At 33.9% G+C, this 20,446-nt stretch overlaps 2 protein-coding genes and 1 long non-coding RNA gene across 6 annotated transcripts; 1 reads left to right on the plus strand and 2 right to left on the minus strand.

Annotated features, from left to right (window-relative positions):
* Positions 1–3,258: 3,258 nt before the first annotated feature.
* LOC118032543 (uncharacterized) lies at positions 3,259–4,125 on the minus strand. Of its 3 annotated transcripts, none has more exons than XR_004684670.2 (3): positions 4,004–4,125; positions 3,583–3,788; positions 3,259–3,496 (listed from the first exon to the last, which is right to left on the minus strand). It is a non-coding gene; the product is annotated as an uncharacterized lncRNA (long non-coding RNA). The 3 variants fall into 3 exon arrangements; XR_004684671.2 differs by having other exon boundaries at positions 3,583–3,764; positions 4,004–4,119; XR_012170104.1 differs by lacking the exon at positions 4,004–4,125 and having other exon boundaries at positions 3,583–3,997.
* Positions 4,126–9,847: 5,722 nt separating this feature from the next.
* Positions 9,848–11,381, plus strand: LOC118032542 (dehydration-responsive element-binding protein 2F). Its single transcript, XM_035037256.2, has one exon. It carries the CDS (start codon positions 9,922–9,924, stop codon positions 10,777–10,779), a length of 858 nt encoding a protein of 285 aa, XP_034893147.1. The 5' UTR covers positions 9,848–9,921; the 3' UTR covers positions 10,780–11,381.
* A 462-nt stretch (positions 11,382–11,843) lies between these two features.
* LOC118032540 (uncharacterized) lies at positions 11,844–19,185 on the minus strand. 2 transcript variants are annotated; one of them, XM_035037254.2, is made up of 15 exons: positions 19,016–19,185; positions 18,781–18,885; positions 18,632–18,700; positions 18,454–18,543; positions 18,258–18,341; positions 17,539–17,703; positions 16,866–17,053; positions 16,449–16,521; positions 15,867–15,920; positions 14,503–14,760; positions 13,595–13,801; positions 13,371–13,474; positions 12,652–12,796; positions 12,373–12,507; positions 11,844–12,248 (listed from the first exon to the last, which is right to left on the minus strand). In XM_035037254.2, the coding sequence occupies exons 1-15, from the start codon at positions 19,103–19,105 to the stop codon at positions 12,072–12,074; spliced, it is 1,944 nt and encodes a 647-aa protein (XP_034893145.1). In that variant the 5' UTR covers positions 19,106–19,185; the 3' UTR covers positions 11,844–12,071. The 2 variants fall into 2 exon arrangements, with proteins under 2 accessions (XP_034893145.1, XP_034893146.1); XM_035037255.2 differs by lacking the exon at positions 19,016–19,185 and having other exon boundaries at positions 18,632–18,696; positions 18,781–18,874.
* Positions 19,186–20,446: the final 1,261 nt, after the last annotated feature.

Raw genomic sequence — 20,446 nt, forward strand, 5'->3', positions numbered from 1 at the left:
AATATTCTACAAAATTGACCAGTCCGTGGTTCAATTTATATAAAGATACTTGGGCAATCGTATAGCATTGTTGCCGAGCAAACATCTATATAAGTTCATGTGCGAGTAAAAAGTTCATAGTCCATGAAGCATGTTAATTAGCATTTTCTTTTTCTAATAATGAATTCTTGTATATTTTTATATTTTAAAAGTGTTTTTAAAAATATTTAAATTTATTTTATTTTATTATTTATTTTAAATTTATATGTTTTTAGTATTTTTAAATTATTTTGATGTTCTGATATTAAAAATAATTTTAAAAAAATAAAAAAATATTATTAATATATATTTTAATATAAAAAATTATTTGAAAAGCAACCACAACTATATTTTAAATAACCATAAATTAAAGAAAATTCATGCATTATTGTACGAGCTTTTAGGAACCTAAACTTTATTTTTTAATTTTAGACATGCCTTCCATTATTTGGATAAATTCGGGGGGAAAATCATTTCAGAATGTGTAATATTCACCGGAATTGTTTTTCTTTCTTCATCACTCGTTTTAACTTTGATAGATGATTGGGGTAATCTGAATTCTTTTGCGATCAATCACATATTAAATTTCCTTTAAGCTAAAATGCTAAAAGATGAAACAATCACACATTGTCCAGACATTGCTTGTGTGATTTCTAGTAAAATAAATAATAATTAGGAAATCAAAATACGATCCATAATGTACAGTATTTTTTTTTTAAATATTCAGATTGTGTGATATATTAGATAAATATATGTTTTTAAAAAATTATCGAGACAATAACCTATTAGATGACTTAGAGAGTTAACCTATCAAATTCATGATTTGAATTATAAAACTGTAATAATCTTATAAAAAAATCAAAATAATTAATGAAACTCAATTTTAAATCATCTAAATGTTTAAAGATGAAATTAAAAAAAAATACAAAAAACGATACGAGTCAATTTAAATTAACTTTCTAAACTCACAACCCGAATCATGAGATCAAGATAATTCTATATAAAATAAATTAAAAAAATTAAGTTATTTTATTAAACTCGGTTTATAGGTTTCACGATTTCCATGGTCACGAGGTTTGCAAATTAACTTAGATCATAATTAAGCTAATTGAATGTTTTCTCTTACTTCTCTTTGTTTTTCCAATTATTTTCTTTCTTAACCCTCAATATCTAAGAATTAAAATGAAAATAAAATAAAGTTTAGGATCCAAACTTAAATCTTAAAACAACAAGGATCAAATATGTAAAATATTAAAACTTTAAGGACCAAACTAAAATTTCTTGTGGCTCTTGAACAATAAAAAATGAAATGCCTTTTCTGTTTTTTTTTTTTTAAAAATTTTAATCCTTGCCTTTTCGTTTTATTCCCAAAAGGAAACTAAAATTATATTTCATAGAATTTTTATTTAATTCACTAACAAAATATTTATAGAGACTTATAAGAGACTAGTATGCAAATAAATGCAAATCCCAACACATAAATCAATAAAAAATCAAGTGTGATAATAAAATAGTAAAGAAATAAAGTTTAAGGATACAAATAAAAAATAATCATAGAAAGAATTGCTCCATCCACAGTGGTTTTATAATATAAGAAATATTTTTTCGTGAAAAAAAACCCAACAAATATCTACTTAGTCGTGGCGGCTCTTAAATATCTCACAATCCTTAGACCCTCGCTATAATGGCAAACATTCAAAAAACATTCCCTGTATATATAAAGAAATCAATTCATCATCAAATTAGTGATATCATCTCCCAATCAAAACCTTGAAACTAAATCATCATCACACAAAATACTATACAATCTCTCTCTCTCTCTCCCCCTCCCTCTCTCCGAAGCCAACGACTCCACAGTTTGGGTTTTGAACACAAGAAACAACGCTTAACAAACAACCAGGCAATCAATCGAACCATGCTACAATTGTTCTTCGCGGTGGCCTTCTCGGCGATGCCTTTGACTCTGTACGTGCCGCCAATTCGATCTCTAAACCTCTTCGTGGAGACCATCGAGGACTTCTTTCGCCAGACATCCTTGTACGCTGTCAGGGCTTATCCCAGGATTCGTGTTGTGTTTTCTAGTGTCTTTCGCAATATTTTTAATTTGTTCAGGTAGACTTTGCCCCTCCCATCTGCCTGTTTCACCTCATATTTTTTTAGGTCTTCCTCTTCTTCTTCTTTTGTTAAGGGTTTTTATTTTTCTTGTTGTTTCCGAGTCTGATCCTGGAAATGACAGGATCTGATGTGGATGGAAAATAAATTGAACAAGGCTATATATTTTTCTATCAATTCTCCCTTTCTTTCGTTTTCCCATTGATCAGTTCTGAACCTGTGAATGTATTTTGCTGCAAGTAATATGTGATTATATAATTTGAGTCTCCTTTTTTTCCTCGCGATTCAAATGTAAAGCATAATCTGTTAATTTTGCTACAATTTCCGGCACGGTGTTTAGGTTTGCCTTGTGAGTGATTTAAGCAACGAACAAGAAAGGGTTGTGCGCCTGTGTGTTGCTTGCTGGGCTGTTCATACTTGGTTTCAGTAGTTAAGATTTTATTAGCTACATTTGCCAGTGATTGGTTGGGATCGAGATGTATAAATGTTCTTCTCAGTTTTTTACCAACATATTTATTACTAAGTTAACTTAGGCTTGTCTGGATTTTGTTAGTCGTAGTTTTATGATTTATCAATCATTACTTGTTTATACTAGTTTCCATGTTTGTGGCAAGAAAAATTAATAAGTGAGTGTGTGTGTGTATATATATATTACTTGTTTATATTAGTTTGTAAAAATATTTTTGTTTAGAGTCGGACTGAAAATACTTTCAATCACATTATCAAACATTAACAATTTAAATACATTGGAACTTTTTTTTTGTCAAAACTAGGTTTTAATTAAATGATTAATTCGCATAATAGAAATAAATGATAAATGCGAGGTCCGAGAGAGACTCAGAGAACTGTGTGATTCTGGAATAATAAGGTGCGCAGGGATTGGTGGTTAGCAATCACGGCCAATTTTTAGAACCAAAAAAATAAAATTGATAATTTCATTAGAAACCTGGAGAAGGGATTATAATTTTATTTTATTTTTAAGAAAAAAAAGGTTGGTTAACTTTCTTCATAATGTTTTTAAAATATTTTTTGTTTAAAAATATATTAAAATAATTTTTTATTTTTAATATTAAGATATTAAAATAAAAAAATTAGAAGAATTAATTTAAAACTAAATAAAAAAAATGATTGCAACACAGTGTAAAACACTATATAAACATAGAGAAACTCCTAAAATAAAAACAAAAACAAATAAAAGAGTTCCATTTTGTTGAAATTGTCCAGTAAAGGACAGCAGGTCAAAAACTTTGACTCACGGGGGAGGAGATGACACAAGCGAACTTCAAATCTGCTTGTGCCCGTGCTTCACGTGACAACTCAAAACCTTGTGCTGTAGAAGAGTTTGTCTGAGAATAATCATCCACCACTGCAAATACAAGATGATCTTTGTGAGTTTATTTCTTGATAGAATTCTAACCAGTCCGAGCTAAGAGTTAAGAGATACAAGATGACCTTTGTGCATCCTCTTCTCCCGAATTCAAAATTAATAGAAATCTAATCAGTCCGAGCTAGAGTCTGTCCACGATAAGATGCCCAGATCCTAAGCTCCAAGGAATCACTGGAATTTTCTTGAAGATCTGCATCGCCGGTAGACTCTGCTCTGCCAATCCGCTCCAAGAAATTCTCCCATTCATCTGGAGGAAAAAAGAGATTCTCGGCTATGAACAAAGGGGATTATCAGATGCCAATCATATAATATGGTGAAGAAAACCATTACTGTAAAAAATGGAAGAGAAATGAATATACTGAAGGGCTAGAGCTTTTTCATTAATACTAATTTTCGCAACCCTAGTCCTGTTTAAAAATTCCTCAAGACAGAGAGGGAGCTGAGAGATATTTTACAAGGTAGAACAACAGCGAAAAAAAGATATACCTGGAAAGATTTTTTGAAGATAGAAAAGAATGGATATTCCATCCTCATTTCCCACCCGCAACTCAGAGGATAATATATGTTTATGCGCGATCTTGATTTGGGCAAGATTCCTCTTCGGCCAATTAATGAAAACAATGTTTATGTTTTTTTTTTTTTAAGAAATATATTAAAAAAAAAAAAATTTAAAAAGATTATTTTTAAAATCAAATCTAAAGAGAATCATTTTGAAATCAAAATTAGATGACTTGATAACTCAACTTGTTACTTATTTTAACCTTGTAAAATCTAAGGAAGATGCGAGTCCCGAGTAAGATCAACCCTCGAGGCTAGATGTTACAAAAAATTATTCCAATCTTTTAAACCAAACAATCAAATTAGGGTTTTACTCCACTCTATCAATTTTTAGTTTCTGGCTTTACTCTCTGTACACCCTCTCACGCGGTAGGGTTCACATTCTTTAAATTAGCTAAAACCTAGCTTATGACGAGTTTATTTATATTTTATGAGATTATTGTTTAATCATTATAATTTTTATTGTTGTTGAATGTTGAAAAAGCAGGCTTAGATGGATGACCCTTCTAGCTTAGCTACCACACTTGCGTGGCATTGGGTAATTGAGTATCTGGCAAGTTTTCCTAAAATAGAGGCCTTGATTTTACATGGTATGTGTGCAGCATTCTCGAATTTATCCATTTTTCCCTCTATGTTCTCGCGTAAGAAATGCGAGTTGTATGCTTTGAAATGAAATGTGGTGTAGTTGAGTTGTTTTGATTGGTTCTTCTGGTGGGTGGTTGAGGTGTTATGTTGTGTTTAATTTGTTTCAGATTTGATTGAGGCGGCTCCGAAAATAGCTAAAGATTTGAGGAAACACTAGTGAAATGGTTGCTTTGAGATGTTTAGAGGATTTTTTTTTTTCATAATAATGGAATCACGAATGATGTTCCTTCTAAAGAACCCAAAGTCACATTTGATTTGTCAGAGAGTTGTTAAGATGTACTTCAATCAATATTGCAAGAGTTGATTCTATTTATAATTTTAGCTTTCACCTGTAAGCAATTTGGATTTGAAACAACATTTATAGTATAAAAACTTGGTATTCAAGTGGGCTATATTTGAGATGTTTTGACATGGTTTCTTATTTGTTAAACACTGGTATCATATTTGAAAAGGGCTGGACTGGAGCGATTGAAATGGGATACTCACCCTTTCATCATGTATAAAAGAGCTTTTATGCCTAAATGCATTTTAGAAAAGGTGACCCGAAATTTCTTTATTTTGTTAAGTTCTTTGTAAAATAGAAATGTATATTGTTGATCCTCATTAGTTGTTTGTGGTTGTTTTTATTTTGTTATTGGAAAGCAGGTGAAGGATGCAATCCTTTAGGGTATTCATCCATATGCCTCGTTGAAGGAATATAGTGGACTGGTGGATGCAAATGATAGGTGTAATAGAATCTCTGCAAATTATAGGGATCTTGGTGCACCCGCATGGAGGATTGATGGGAGTGATACTGATGAAAAAATTAATGCTCCTGAAGAAAATTTCATTCATTTAAGAGGGATAGAAGTGGAAGGCGATTCATGTAACAGGAACTCATTACACTTTAAGAGGGATATAAGTGGTTTGGCTAATGAAAATCTGGTTAGAGACCTTGAAGACCAAAATTGTGTCGATGACGACGATCATCTTCATCTACAAGCGAAGAGGTTCAAGCAAGATGCCTTATGTGATTACCAGTCTTTGAAACACATTTCATCTCTTCAAAAGCACATGGAAATGGTAGAGGATTCGATTCAAAGAGTGATTGGGGATTTTAAAAACAAAGATTGTCACATGAAAAAAAAACTTCACAAGATGGATTGCAAGAAAGCAAGTCTGTAGAGAATGGTCATAATGAATGTGATGGTATAGATAGGCATGGAAAGTGTCTTGATCCTGATAATGCATTCCAGCATAATCAGTATGAGATTGCTCACAATGCCAACAAAATTCCACAAGATATATCTGGGGATGGACTCCACCTGTATAGCTTAGTGGATGAAATCAACTGTGTTGAACCTAAAATATCAAACACTGCACCATCTGCAGGCACCCCGAATAAATTCTTTGTTAATGAAAACAAAGATAACTCTGATCATAGTGGTAAACTAAAACCATCAAATTCTTTGTGTCATCCTGATGCAACTGTTAGGACTAATCATATATCTAATAGAGAAAAGGTGGGGGAGGAGATGGTTCAAGAGAACTCATCTAGAACTGGACTTGATAGAAACCAACATAAAGTTTGTGTTGATCCTAATGACAGTGATGTTGATCAATCGTGTAAAGAAAAAGATGTTTTCTCTAGAAGCCATAATAAAGATGGACAAAGATAGAAAGCTGTTTATGCCACCAACATCGATGGAGGAGAAACCTCTAATGATGAAAATGACAAGCCATCAACTTCTAATTACTTCATACAATTCCAAAACATAGAGAAACAATAGTAAGTTTCCAGTTATTCCAAGTGTCATGCAGGTGCTTATAGTGCTTCTAAATGCCATTTCCAGAACTAAAATAATTTGACTTTTATTTTTTTCTACCTTCAAACAATTTCATGCTATGTCAACTTTTATTATTATTGTTTTGTTGTGTGTGTCTGTCCAAATCATTTTGCTCCCTTGTTCAACCACATCCTTGCTAATTGGCATTTGATTGTGGTGACAATCAATGTTGTCAAAGAGGCACTGAGGCGCTCCAGGCGAGGCCCCAATGCTTTTATCAGCCTCAAGCATTGGATTTCAATGAGCCTCGCCTATGCGAGTGCCTTATGAGTGAGTGGGTGCAAGGTGTTAAGGCTAGTGCCTGCAAGAAGTTTTTTTTCTAGGTTTTTTTTGTTGGATTTTTTTTTAACTGATTTATTTTTTGACCTGTGTGTCCATTTTTTTTTAACCGATATTTAATTTTTTTTTTTAATCTATTTGGCTACTTATTACTTTAAATTATTTTATTTTGTTTTAAGGGTGAAAAATATAACTTTATATGACTGTGTTATGTTATTTTATATTTTCTTTTGATTTTCTAATTATCTAATTTTAATTGGAAATATATATATATATATATAATATTATATTTTTTTATTTTTAATTTATAGCATATAATCTTGGTTCATTTGGGTTAGCGCCTATGCGTGTACCTAGTGCCTTGGGCATTTTACAGGCAAGGTGCCTTTTAGCACCTTTCACCTTTTGCGCACTGGTGACAATTGTAATTGGCCTTAATGTTTATTCTGATCTGCAGTACATACCCTGTAATGCCTCAGTTGAGGCGGAAAAAGGTTCCATGGACGGTTCAGGAGGAGGAGATGCTCAAGGTACTTGTTTCTTGCGTATTTGCTTCTGTCACCAATATTATTTCAATGATATGCTTTTAGGTAAATGCATTTATATGTATGCAAGGGAAGAGATTTTCTTGGTTGTGCATTATATATTCTTTTTTCTACAAGCGCATATCATATGGTTTTGGCATTGAGCTCTTCATTGTATAGGCCTGTCAGACTTTGATTTCTTTCTCTCTTAATGTTACAGAAGGGAGTGCAGAAATTTTCAAGTGACGGAAAATTTCCATGGAAGGACATTTTGGAGTATGGTAGCTCTGTGTTTTTTAGTGACCGTACAACAATAGACGTTAAGGATAAATGGAGGAACATGTGCAAAGTAAGCCCTAAATTCAAGTAAAATTTTGCCAGCATCATCACTTTGCTTATATGGACGTGTTCTCATATTTGGGTCTGCGCAGCCTTACTTTTTTGTCAGGATTCTCACTGATGATCAAAGAAACTTGTGTCCATTAAGTTACACCTTGCTCTTTCCTGTATGTTGTTAATGGTAAACCTGAGAGAAGCATGAAACTTGCTGGCTGATCTGTGTTGTTATCACTGAACATATAGCACCCAATCTGAAGACAACACAGCTAAATTTTGCGTTTGTTAATGAACGGAATCAAATCTGTCTTCACGAGAAGACATACTTTAATCATCCCCTTGGATCACTTAACAGAGAACCTCCATGAAATGAGGGCCAGAACGCATCTGTTTTTCCTCTTTTTTTTGTGGGGATATCACGTCTGTCTTCTTGTTCTGTTTTAAGGGCCCAGAGCTCATCTTCATGAAGAGCTAATGCAATCAAATCATCAACTTGTTTGACAATTTGCAAGAATTGAATACATTACGCTCAAAACAGGTTTCTTTGCAGTGAACAAGGTCCTGGTGAAATATCTGAGATGACCTGCATTATGAGTGGTCTCATTGCATTGATTGCCATGTGAGCTTTTTTCATTATAGACGCCTTCATATTTGCTTGGTCATTAGTAAATCATGGTAACTGTCGCACAAGCACTAGAACCATGAGTGAAGAATGATAAAATCCACTCGTGACAGGAATAGGGCAAGTTGAAGAGCACAAGCGACTTGACACGTGACATGTTTTGATGATCTGCAGAGCATTGGTAGCTACAGTTACTACCTAAGTAGTACTTGACCCAGAAGACAGAGAGCTTTTGACATGGGACAAAGGTGAGAGTCTCGGGAACCAGGTCGTCAAAGGCAGGACACCATGTGAAATAGGGCTCGTGAAAATGAAAAATGTTGAGGTGGGCTTGCTCCAAGTCAAAATCCAATTCTTGTAGAAACACTAGTATAGAATCCAAGGCAAAGGAAGTCAGATAGTGATTGCTTTGCAGGGTGGATTTCATTGTAAGCGTCATCGCTCTAAAGGCAGTCAAGCTGTTCATGACCCAATTCCAGTCACCACCACGACGCAATCGTATCATTCACTCTCGCCAGCATTTGGCATCATTTGTCCTAGATCTATATATATATATATATATATATATATATATATATATATATATTAGGTTGGGGTGATCTTAAATGTATGTTTTTTCGGTGATAAGACAAATCGGAGATATTACTCGTAAAAAAAATCTTTCAATGTGGTAACGTTAAGTGGGATCTATGTGCTAATGGTAAACTCGATTAATGCAATAATTTTTCATCTCTGACGTTATAGTGTTAATTATCGAGACTGCTTAACGAAATAGAAAAGTAAGCAATTATTTCTTGCAACTAGTTTCCTTTCAAGCAATTCCAATTTTTATTTTATTTTTTAAACAACAGAATTGTAATTATTTTAGATTAATGTGGATGTTCGAGTCAGCTTGTATATATCTAGATTAATTCTACGGGTACTAAAATTAATAACCACATAAATTTTCATTGACTTTAAAATTTATAAAACTCAAACTAGTAATTTTTTAAAATTAAATTCAAGACCCGAATAATTAAATTATATCTCAGGATTGACTTAATTTATTTTCACGAGTCTGTTTAATGTGAAGGACAAGCTTTATTTTCACGAGTCTGTTTAATGTGAAGGACAAGCTCCAGCAGCATTTACTTTCCTCCTGACTTTTGAAGTTCAACCACCCTGTGATTATAAGAGGGAATTTGGTTATGTAGCGTTGTCCAACATTTTGGGCAGGAAAGTCTAGGCATCCATTTTAACTTTTTTGCTTTTGTCAACTTATTCCAACTCGTACAGCTTCGCTAACTTGGTTCCTTCCTGCACCATCAACTCTAGTATGGTAATCTCATTTTCCTTCCATCCATACAAGATGTGACATGTTTTCATTACAAGGTTTTTTAAAATAGAAAACGCCACCATCAAAATAATTTTAAAAAAAGTCCAAGTTTTGAAATAATCTAACACTCACAAACGGTCACATGGGCATGAACTTACTCAGCGTGACAACATTTAAACCAAAGCTCTTCTCTCCCACACATATCCCGCCCCTTTCCACCCGTTTTTTTGCACTCCCCAAGTCCCTACTCTCACTCAAAACTCCCCCACTGAGCTTACTTTCAAACCCTAAAAACTCTAATGGAGAATTGCGGAAAATATCCATTGAAGCCGTGGAAGAAAGGTCCAACAAGAGGCAAAGGTGGTCCTCAAAACGCCATGTGTGACTACCGAGGGGTCCGTCAAAGAACATGGGGCAAATGGGTGGCAGAAATAAGGGAACCCAAGAAGAGAGCAAGACTATGGTTGGGTTCTTTTGCTACGGCGGAAGAAGCTGCCATGGCCTACGATGAGGCTGCAAGGAGATTGTATGGACCAAATGCTTATCTTAATCTACCTCACCTTCAGTCAAACTCTAGTCCTCCCAACAAATCACACAAGTTCAAATGGATTCCTTCCAAAAACTTCATCTCAACGTTTCCTTCTTGTGGGTTGCTTAATATTCATGCACAGCCTAGCGTTCATGTCATCCATCACCGGCTCCAAGAACTCAAGAATAACGGGCCCCTCAATCTATCCTCTGTTGCTTCTCGCTCTTCTTCCTCTGAATCCAGAACTGAAGTTATAGTAGGTGATGAAAACCATGTTGCAAATGTTTCTGCAGCAGAGAAAGATGAGGAGATATCATCAGAGAAGATGCTGCTAACAAATCATGACGAGAAACCACAGATTGATTTAAACGAGTTCCTTCAGCAGCTGGGCATACTGAAAGAAGAGAATCAGCCAGATAACAATGATGTCGATGAACATTTCACGGAGCCAGAATCTTCACAAAAAGATCAAAACGAACCTACAGCCCTGGCAGACAAGAGTTTCGATTGGGATTCACAGATTGAAATGCATGGAATTGCTGATCATCAAGGAGAGGAATTGAATAGTTTCCCAGTTTATGACATCCAAAAAGAGCTGGCTTTCCCAACTTCCATTTGGAACTTCTAGGAGGATAAAATGATATAGGAAAAATGAAAGCTAACTTTGCGGCCTACTTGATTGGAACTAGGATGTCTGTTTTCACTTAATTAGGCCATACTGTAGTTTGCTCTAGATCTACTGCCCGTTGAATTGCTCTGTGATAGTAGTTGGTCATTTCCATTGGCAACATAGATCGGACTAGAAAGCATTTGACCTTACCACAGAGAGAGAGAGAGAGAGAGAGAGAGAGGAGGAGGAGGAGGCTTGCTGTATAAGTTATAGTAGCAAGGGTTGGGTAGAGGGAAGTTCACTGTTGCAATGATAGTAGCATTTCACTAGGTTTCTTTTTGACCCATGGCTGATGTGAACTCTCATCAAATGTTTTGTTAGGCTGATTTTGGCTGCGCTAGGTTTTTTTGTGCTTCTGTAATTTTGCTAGCTTTACAACATGGGGAATTCACAAGGAAGCATGTTACAAGATCATTGATGGACACAATAATATTGAGGTAGATTTTTCACATTCGCAGTTCTATGCTTTAGCAGACCTTCACAGTTCATTATAATAAATTGATCAGCAAGCCCTCTCATTATCTGTGCTCACATGCAGGATCAAACCTAAAAATATGTCCAATTTGTGAGTCAAGAGAAAAAAACAATTGAGCTTAGTAGTCAGGATTTTACCTGGAAGGAAGGATCAGGCTGCTACTTGCTAGCCAACAGTTGAACTGTGAAGGTCTGCTAAAGCAAAGAACCCAACAATGAGCAATGACAAAAAGAAAAGACGGAAAGACAAGAGAGAAAAATAGAAGATATAAATGGTTCTCATATAAAATTATATGCGAATGCAGTCCTTTACAAAAATTCTCTTGCGAGGCTTTAGATAATTCCTCATTGAGTATGACTCTTGTGAGGAGCCATTCTTTCAGGCTTTCCTTTTCTCTTGATTTAATGAGAAAGTTCAAACCCCAACTACACAATAAAAATTGCGTACATTTATTAAAATTCCATGCCTTTCACTTCATATGATGATAAAACTTTTCCTGTGTAGTTTAATTTATCAGAAAAACTATTACCTACAATGCAAAAGAATATCTGGACAAGAGATTTTTTATCTATTTCAAAATTATAGTAAAAAATACAAAGTATGATCTTTTCCAGATAATTAGATAAATTAAAGGAAGCAAAATATGCTCTGATGAACTATCAGATTACTTTGATCCAAACACAAATAGTCAAAATACTTCCAAGTAACGTCTTCTAGCAAGCCAGTTGATAATCTCCAACAGTTTAAAAATACCCTCTTCCCTAGCTATCTTTGATCATTCATTGAGGTACTCTGATGCACTTAGATACTCTCCGTGCTCCTCAAAATGCTCAATTAATCGCTTTAAGAACCCATCACCACTCACTGTCTCTGTGTCACATACAAGACAGCACTGTCTTCTTGCCCGTGTCACAGCCACATTCATCCGCCTATGGTCACTCAGAAACCCCACCTGAAATGTTTTGGAAAAGTTTCCAAGTTTCAACAGCTAACGATGCTATATAATCTTTATAACTGATCTTCATAATCTAAATCTAACAGGAAACAAAAAGGCAGACTGAAGAGGCTTAAAATACCTCTTTCTTTGAGTTTGATCGAACCATTGAAATAATGATAGCTTCCTTCTCTCGACCCTGGAAACCATCCACTGTTGAGATTTCCATATCCTTTAGCTTAGCATCATTGTTTTTCAATATCTTGAGCAAGACAACCTGCAGTACCAGTGGCACCATATATAAGGCCAAACTATCCCAGGGATTGAGAATGTGCACAGAGCATATTGTCACTTGCCTAGCAGCTACTTATCTAGAAGCACATAACAAAAAGAAACGCTCAAAAGATATACACTTCTATACCTGTGCTGCATAAGGAGTAATTATTCCAATGTCAGAAGCCTGGACTCCACTCTGAACAAGTCTCTTTGCATGGGCCACTGCAACTTCAGCTTCTCCCTCATTCATTGTGCTATCTTCTTCATCCTTCTTTTCCTCCATATCACACCTGGATCAGAGAAGTGTGAAGTGTGAACCAATTATAATCTAATTTAAAGGAAAAGGAAGAGGTAGAGGAAGAGGAAAAGGGAAAAAAAGATTCCTAGCATAGAAGGCCTCCTGATATCATCTGGAAATAAAATCCAATCTAACTTCACTTCTCCTGATACTTCAACTGTTTCCAGCTCTGATTTGATTTGAAATTTATTTTCACTCAGAAATAAATAAATCTTTTAATATTTCAATTAAAAGGAGTAAGTTCTGTTTTCTTAAAGCATTTCAAAGATACAGGCAATTTCATGTGCACTGACCACCTCTTGGAAAAACAAAGACTATTTAGCATATTGCAACAATATACCAAGTACCCAGCTATGTCATCTGGGAACAAAATCCAATCTACTTCACTTCTCCTGATACTTCAACTGTTTCCAGCTCTGATTTGATTTGAAATTTTTAATATTTCAATTAAAAGGAGTAAGTTCTGTTTTCTTAAAGCATTTCAAAGATACAGGCAATTTCATGTGCACTGACCACCTCTAAGAAAACAAAGACTATTTAGCATATTGCAATAATATACTACGTACCCAGCTATGTCTACAAGAAGAAGGGTCGGTTCTGTAGAAGAGGATCTCTTGACACCCTCAAGATCAAAAAGCATATGTGCAGCAACACTCGGATGGGCTTTGATCTAGAATAAACATCATAGACCCAAAAAAAGATGATGAACACTGTTATACAATCACAACAATTTTGTTTTATTTACTAATAATTTTATCATGCAGCCAAAACCTAATGATGATCTGAGCACCTTACTGTTGTAAAGCTCTTTAGATGACCAGTTCATAATTAGTTCATGCATGCGGTACTGGACAGTGAGCATAGAAGTGACTTCATCTCCATACAGATCTGTGAGGCGTTCAAAGAGGGTTCTTCCCAACCCTTTCTTCTCAGCTTCAACACTTTGGATGGTTGGAGGAAGCTGAAGATGGTCTCCTGCAAGTATACACCTTGAACCCTGAAGAAATTATCACATGTTATTTAGTGGTGGTTGTAATGTTAATACCAGCCAGCTCTAAATGTTAGATTGGACTAGGATATAATTTGATCATGTCCATTGACTGTTGTTCTAAAGATTTCACCCCAAAGACCTTGAAGGATAAAGCACCCCTTATGCACAAACACATTTTATATCATGTCTTTGAAAACCTTGTATTCTTTACAAACCATGTAAAGATAATAACGAATTGCAATGGTGGGAGGTGACCAGCCCCACCAAGATCTTGAAGACTTTCAGACCTATTCGACTCTGAATAATGGAAGTCTAAAGGCAATTTCCACACCCTTTTGTGGGGGGGTGGGGGGGGGGGGCGCGTGTGTGGGTGGGGGTATGGAGGATATTTCTGTCCAAGGGCTCTACTCAACTAATGGGTCTTGGGCAGCCATAGGAAACTTGGTGAATGTGTGTGGGGAGGAGGCATGGCCTCTCTGGCTCTTCCGGTCACCCCAATGGTCAGATAGGAAACTTGGTGAATGTGTGTGGGGAGGAGGCATGGCCTCTCTGGCTCTTCCGGTCACCCCAATGGTCAGATAGTGACTGTACCATGTTCTGAGTGGCATACCTACATATGTTCAATTCCTGCACACCCAGGTTTCACTAAAAGTGCAAATACAAGTTTTTGAGCTTATGATGTGCAGATAGCTGTAGTAATATTGTACCTTCAGTAAAGCAAGCCAGCAAGTTATCTCAAGTGCCTGAGCAGCTTCATCAATAATCACCAAATCAAACGAAGTAGTATTCAACTTGTGAGAAAATGCACCAGTCAAAGTCGTCAACACCACATCTGCATTTTTAATTACATCTATCACAGCTAACTGCTGCCTTTTACGTTCTTCTTTTGAAAGAGTCCTGAGTTCCTTCTGTATGTCTCTTCTTGTGCTTTTATCTTTGGTTTTCAACAATTTTCCATTTAATGCCTGAATAAATGCAGAGGAGATATATTTGGGGAATATGAGGCACTTCACTAAATTATGGAAGCACAAAAAGAAGCTTACACTTGAAAAAAAGAGAGAGAGGTTAACATACTTATTTTTAAGGGTTTTTTTTTTCCTTTTCCTTTCCGGTAGTAATTCTTGATATTTTAGTTTTGTATTATTACACAATCCTTCAGGAAGTTATAGCTACTGCCAACTACTTAACACTGTGCAGCAAAGTAGTAGATTCTTTTATATGTTTTTTTTTTTAAAAAAAAAAAAAGGAAAAAAGTTCCTTGCCTATTACAACTGTTTATATATATATATATATATATGAATTAGGATGCATCTACATGAGGTTGCTGAGGACATCTATAGCCTTCCCGTTTGCATCCAAGGATTAAGAACTTGTAAGAATCGCATCTATTCCCATTCAACACCTATGATATTTTAATGCAACGCTATAAAAGTTCAAACTCAAATACAACCTTGCAGTAGAAGTATTTTCTTCACATCTAATTAAATACATTAAACTACAGGTTTTATGTGCACAGCATTAGAGCTAAAATAATTCAGCCTCATGGGTGAGAGTATTATACTCTATTGAAATAGTAGTAAATTGTGTCCACATTCGAAATTATTTTCATAAGAAAAAAAAAAGTAGTGTATTTATTGTTAAACAGAACAGGAAAAAACCAGTTTTTTCAAATAGTTTGTAGCTAGGCTTAGTTGGATTGGTTGAGTTCAACTCTTAACGAGAGCACTTTAAATAGCCTTCAACTATTTCACTCTTCACCAAGCAAACCCTCTACATTTAACTTGATGAATGAGTACTTCAATTATTCATCCCCTTTTCTAGTCTAAATACCTTGGCTTCAAAGATTCCATGACTCTTGTCATCTACCATGCAAGGCCTCAAAAAACTATCAAAACAAAATGAATGCAGACTACCTTTCTGCTTTAAAATCAAAATTTGTTTCTGCAAATTTTAATGACTTGCGTCCTGTGGGGAAGGATTAATTGTATAAACACAGGAAACAAACCGTCTATTTCCTGAAATAGCAAATAAAGATATATTCGGAGGAGCAAGTTATGATCTGAATCTCTACCTTCATTTCCTTCCGAATGTCATTTGCAAGAGCGCTGTTGTCCCCCCGTAGAACCTAAAAGCAAAGAACCAAATGCATAAGAAAAACATGATAACCCAAATGTAAGGAAGTAGTATGTGAAAAAAATCATTGTACATCAAGAGTGCTCTATCCACTTCGGAAGAAAATCGGGGTAAACAAAGGAACTTCCTTCCTCATTATCATATCCACAACTAGAAAACATGGAGGAAGGTTTGTGTATTGATAAATGGCAAAAAGGTATTATATTCGTATGCAATAAAAAATGCTAGCTGCATAGATGTTGATAAATGACAACTTATCAAGCAAGAAATACATGTAAACATTAAGTTTAGTTCCTTGAAGAAAGCAAACACAAATAAAGATAGTTATCCCCATATGCTACCACAAGAATCCTCAAGACAATCCCAAATCCCAACATTTTGTAATGTACAATATGAATTCAATAAGTGAACAACCCGAATGAAAGAGCACATGTACCTCAAGTAGATGATCATGGAGATAAGAACCTCAAATTCAATTTATTAATTTTTTTATTTCCAAACATCAAATATCTTAGCATACCTGTGCATCAAGTGCACTGTCCAATACTTGAGGTAGCAAGCGTGCAGGATGCCCCAATCTCACTAACTTTACTCTGATAAGGGAATGGAAAATGAGAATGAGAAATTTTTGTAATACTGACCCATGATGACACTAATGAACAATCAGCACAGAAGAACTGCTCAGCATTAATCTAACTAGCTTGACTGAGAAAGGGGAAAAAAAAACCCAGCAGTTCAATGATTTTAGTTCCTATTTGCTCAAACAACCTTTACTTGTTAGGGGGGGTCCAAATTAGATCTTAAATTCATAATCGCATTGTTTAACTTGAGTAAGGACCACTACTAGGATTGCAAAAGAAATCTTTATAATCATGTTAATGCTAGGTTAGATTCCAAATTTTAATTTACTTACCCATACATTAGGGAATCAACATACCTGTGAGGAACAAGTCGCTCAACAATGTTGTCGACAGCAATGTTTGAAGCAGCACATGCAAGAATCTTTGATCCTCTTTTCACTTCTTGCAAGATAATTTCCACCACAGTTGTGGTTTTTCCAGTTCCAGGAGGTCCATGTAGCAAAAATACATTCTTTGATGACAGTGCCTTTGAAATGGCATCTTTCTTGAGCCCCCGAAAAAGAAGAAGAGAAAAGACAGAAAAAGAAAACAAGCAGAATATTTTTTTTAGCTTGTTGAATAGCATGAAATACAACCAGTAACATGCAAGATTCAAAACCAAAAAGCACCTGGTTTAACTTTTCTAATAAGAGAATATATTTCAGAAATGATGTAAAATGCTTGAGAGTTTGCTCATAAGAAAAACTCAAAATACCATTGCTTCCTCATTTGATTATACAGTAAGATTGATCCATACACACGAAGCCATACATGCATGCACAGAGATCCTCACATAAAGTTGACACAGAATAATAAAAAGCTAGATCTTATCAGGGAGAGTGCATTTGGTTACTAATGCCAGCATGTTTCATTCCCATCAGATTTAATATTAGTGGCAAACTTGAGTTATCTTAAAATGAGGAATGAGATAAAGAACTGAGGAGCCATCATATAGGCTGTAGAGAGAACTATAAGAATGCACTTGCACACCTGAGAATGATCAAGGTGGGAGTTAATTGGGGTGAATGTAACATCCTTTTTTGACTTTGTTGGTTGTCTCTCTCCAAATAAAACAGGAATTAAGTCAGCAGCGGGGCCTCTATGCACCCCTTTGCTCAGCTGAATCAAGGCATCCTTCATCCTCCGATATGTCACCTGCATAAGAAATTCAAACCTACAGCAATCTCGCCCAACTATCATAATTCAAAAAAGTGCAGTCCTCAGGATAACTAAAATTAATTCCTACATAGACCAGAAGCTGATTATATTTTCTCTCATTCATTTATCAGACTGCAGAACTTGTATTTACAAGCCATTAGGTATAGGGCCTGTTTATTATATCTGCTTTTTCAAAAGCACTCTTTGGCATGCTTTGGTTAGAAGCTTTTTTGCAGCTGCTTTCACCATGGTAATCACAAAAGCACCACAAAAACATCATTCGACTTCTTTTAAAAAAGCATACAAAAAGGGAGCTTTTACAACCACAAGACTGAAAAAGCTTACAGAGGGCAGATAAAATACAACACAAATTTCACCTACTATATGGTTCACATAATCCAGGACTAAACTACTCACAGAATCAAATGAATGAAATAAAATCCTCTATGCCACAACCAAGAAACAATAAGCTCGCACAAACATTTATCCCACACTAACTTGTCACGCAAAGCCTGTAACAAGAAATCTTTAGAAAATTTAAAACAATGTACCTCATTTGCAACTTTCTCCAATCGTAGCGGACTATTTAAACCCTCATCCGGTACATCATCAAAAGCAACAGTAATAGACGAGTCCTGTTCAATATCCAAAACAAAAACATCTGCCACCAATCAACCAAACAATAATTTATAGCCAAAACAAACACTGTAATCACCCGAACCTCTATTTCAAATATCCGGTTATTACCTTTAACCGATAAACAACACCTTGACCAAGAGCAGGGGATCCTAAATCAGCTTTGTTCGGTTTCAAGACAACCACATCATGTGTGCCAAACTACACCAACAAAAATTATTATAAACAAAAATGCAGCAATAAAAAATCAAATTCACAGCCAACTATTATTAAAAAATAAAATGTTCACCTTATGAGCAGGTAAAACATCTCCTTTATTAGATTGGAACTCCAGTAGCGTCTTCCCCATCAAACCTGTCTATTATATAATTCAAAGATTTTGAGTTTAAATTTAAATAAAATTAAAATTAAACAATAACAAAGTATTTAGTAATTTACCTGAGCATCAACGCACTTCAAATTGAGAATCGTAGAACCTTTCTTCTGAGCAGAATCTAAATTTCTTAACGCGCCTGAACCAATAGATGCTGATATCTCTGATTCCTATATAAATAAATAAATTTATTTATTTACTTTTGATTTAATTGAAAACGATAAATTTATTTTTATAGGATAGCAGTAGATAATAATAGAGACTGGAGAGAAGAAGAAGAAGATAACGGAAGAGAGAAACCTTCTCTAAATCGAGCAAAGGATACGTAATGGAGATGAATTCTTGAAGCGACAGAGCTGCTGCTTTCTTTTTCGTTCTCTCTGTCTCCATCCTTCCTCGTTGCTTTTGCTTGCTGAGAATATGAGAGAGAGAGAGATGAATGGGGTCTGTCTAGGCAGTTTTCATCTCTCTTCCTGAATTTTTAAAGTTGGATTAATTGGTATTTGTTTTTTTATTTTAAAAGTATTTTTTAAAAGATTTAAATTTTTTTATTTTTTATATATTTTTATATTATTTTGATGTATTAATATTAAAAATAAATATTTTAATATTTTTTTAAATAAAAATATTTTAAAAATAATTATAATTATATTTTCAAATATTTTGTTATGAAAAAAATTAACTTCTCAAATTGTAATGAAACCATGTGTATGTATATGTTTTGTTTAATTAAAAATATATTAAAAGAATATGTTTTAAGATTATTTTATTTATTAAAAATTCAGTTAAAAACTTAATTTAATATTTTTTAAAATAAAAAATTCTCCTTTTACCTCTTCTATCATCCTGTTATGCGAAAAACCTGATTATGATCAAATAAAATAAAGGTGGGGGCGGCCTCACTTAAAACACAAAATAAACATAATTGAAAATAGTTATTTTTTAAAATATTTTTTATTTAAAAAAAATATTAAATAATTTTTTTATTTTTAAAAAATTATTTATAACATAAACATATCAAAATAATATGAAAATATCAAAAAATTATTAATTTAAAATAAAAAAATAAAAATTTTAAATTTTAAATTTTTTAAAAACATTTTAAAAACATGAAAATAAATGAATTTGAAAGATTAAACTAAATCTAGCAAAATTTGTAAATGCCCCAAAAATCTATATCTATTGGAAACTTGAAAGCGGTAAATTTTTGTTTGGAACTGTATTTTAAATAATGTTTTTTAAAAATTAATTTTTTTGTTTAAAAATATTTTTAAATTATTTTAATTTATTAATATCAAAAATAATTTTTTAAAAATTAAAAATATATATTATTTTAATATATTTTGAAATAAAAAATATTTTTAAAAAAACAACAATTATTATATTCTAAAATACCTTATAGATTTACAGGAAATGACTGTCTAGTGTCTGGTCTTAGGTTCTCAAGACATTGGCGTTGTTGAATACCATAGTGAGTTAAATGATGGGTGAAAAAATAAAAAGAGTAATTATTAATCAATTTACATATAAAAAATTATATGTAGATTTGCTTTATTTTTATTTTTTTCATGCTAAGGACTTGGTCATAATTTTTACTTTTTTGAATCATTTATAATAAATATTTTCGAATCAATTTATATATTAATTAAATTTTAATTTAATTAGAAGGCATGCAAATTTAAAAAGAGTACGTAGATAAGATAGTAATTTTGTTTTCTTTTTTGAATCAAA

The sequence above is a fragment of the Populus alba genome, chromosome 6 (assembly GCF_005239225.2).
Source record: "Populus alba chromosome 6, ASM523922v2, whole genome shotgun sequence".
NCBI lineage: Eukaryota > Viridiplantae > Streptophyta > Magnoliopsida > Malpighiales > Salicaceae > Populus > Populus alba.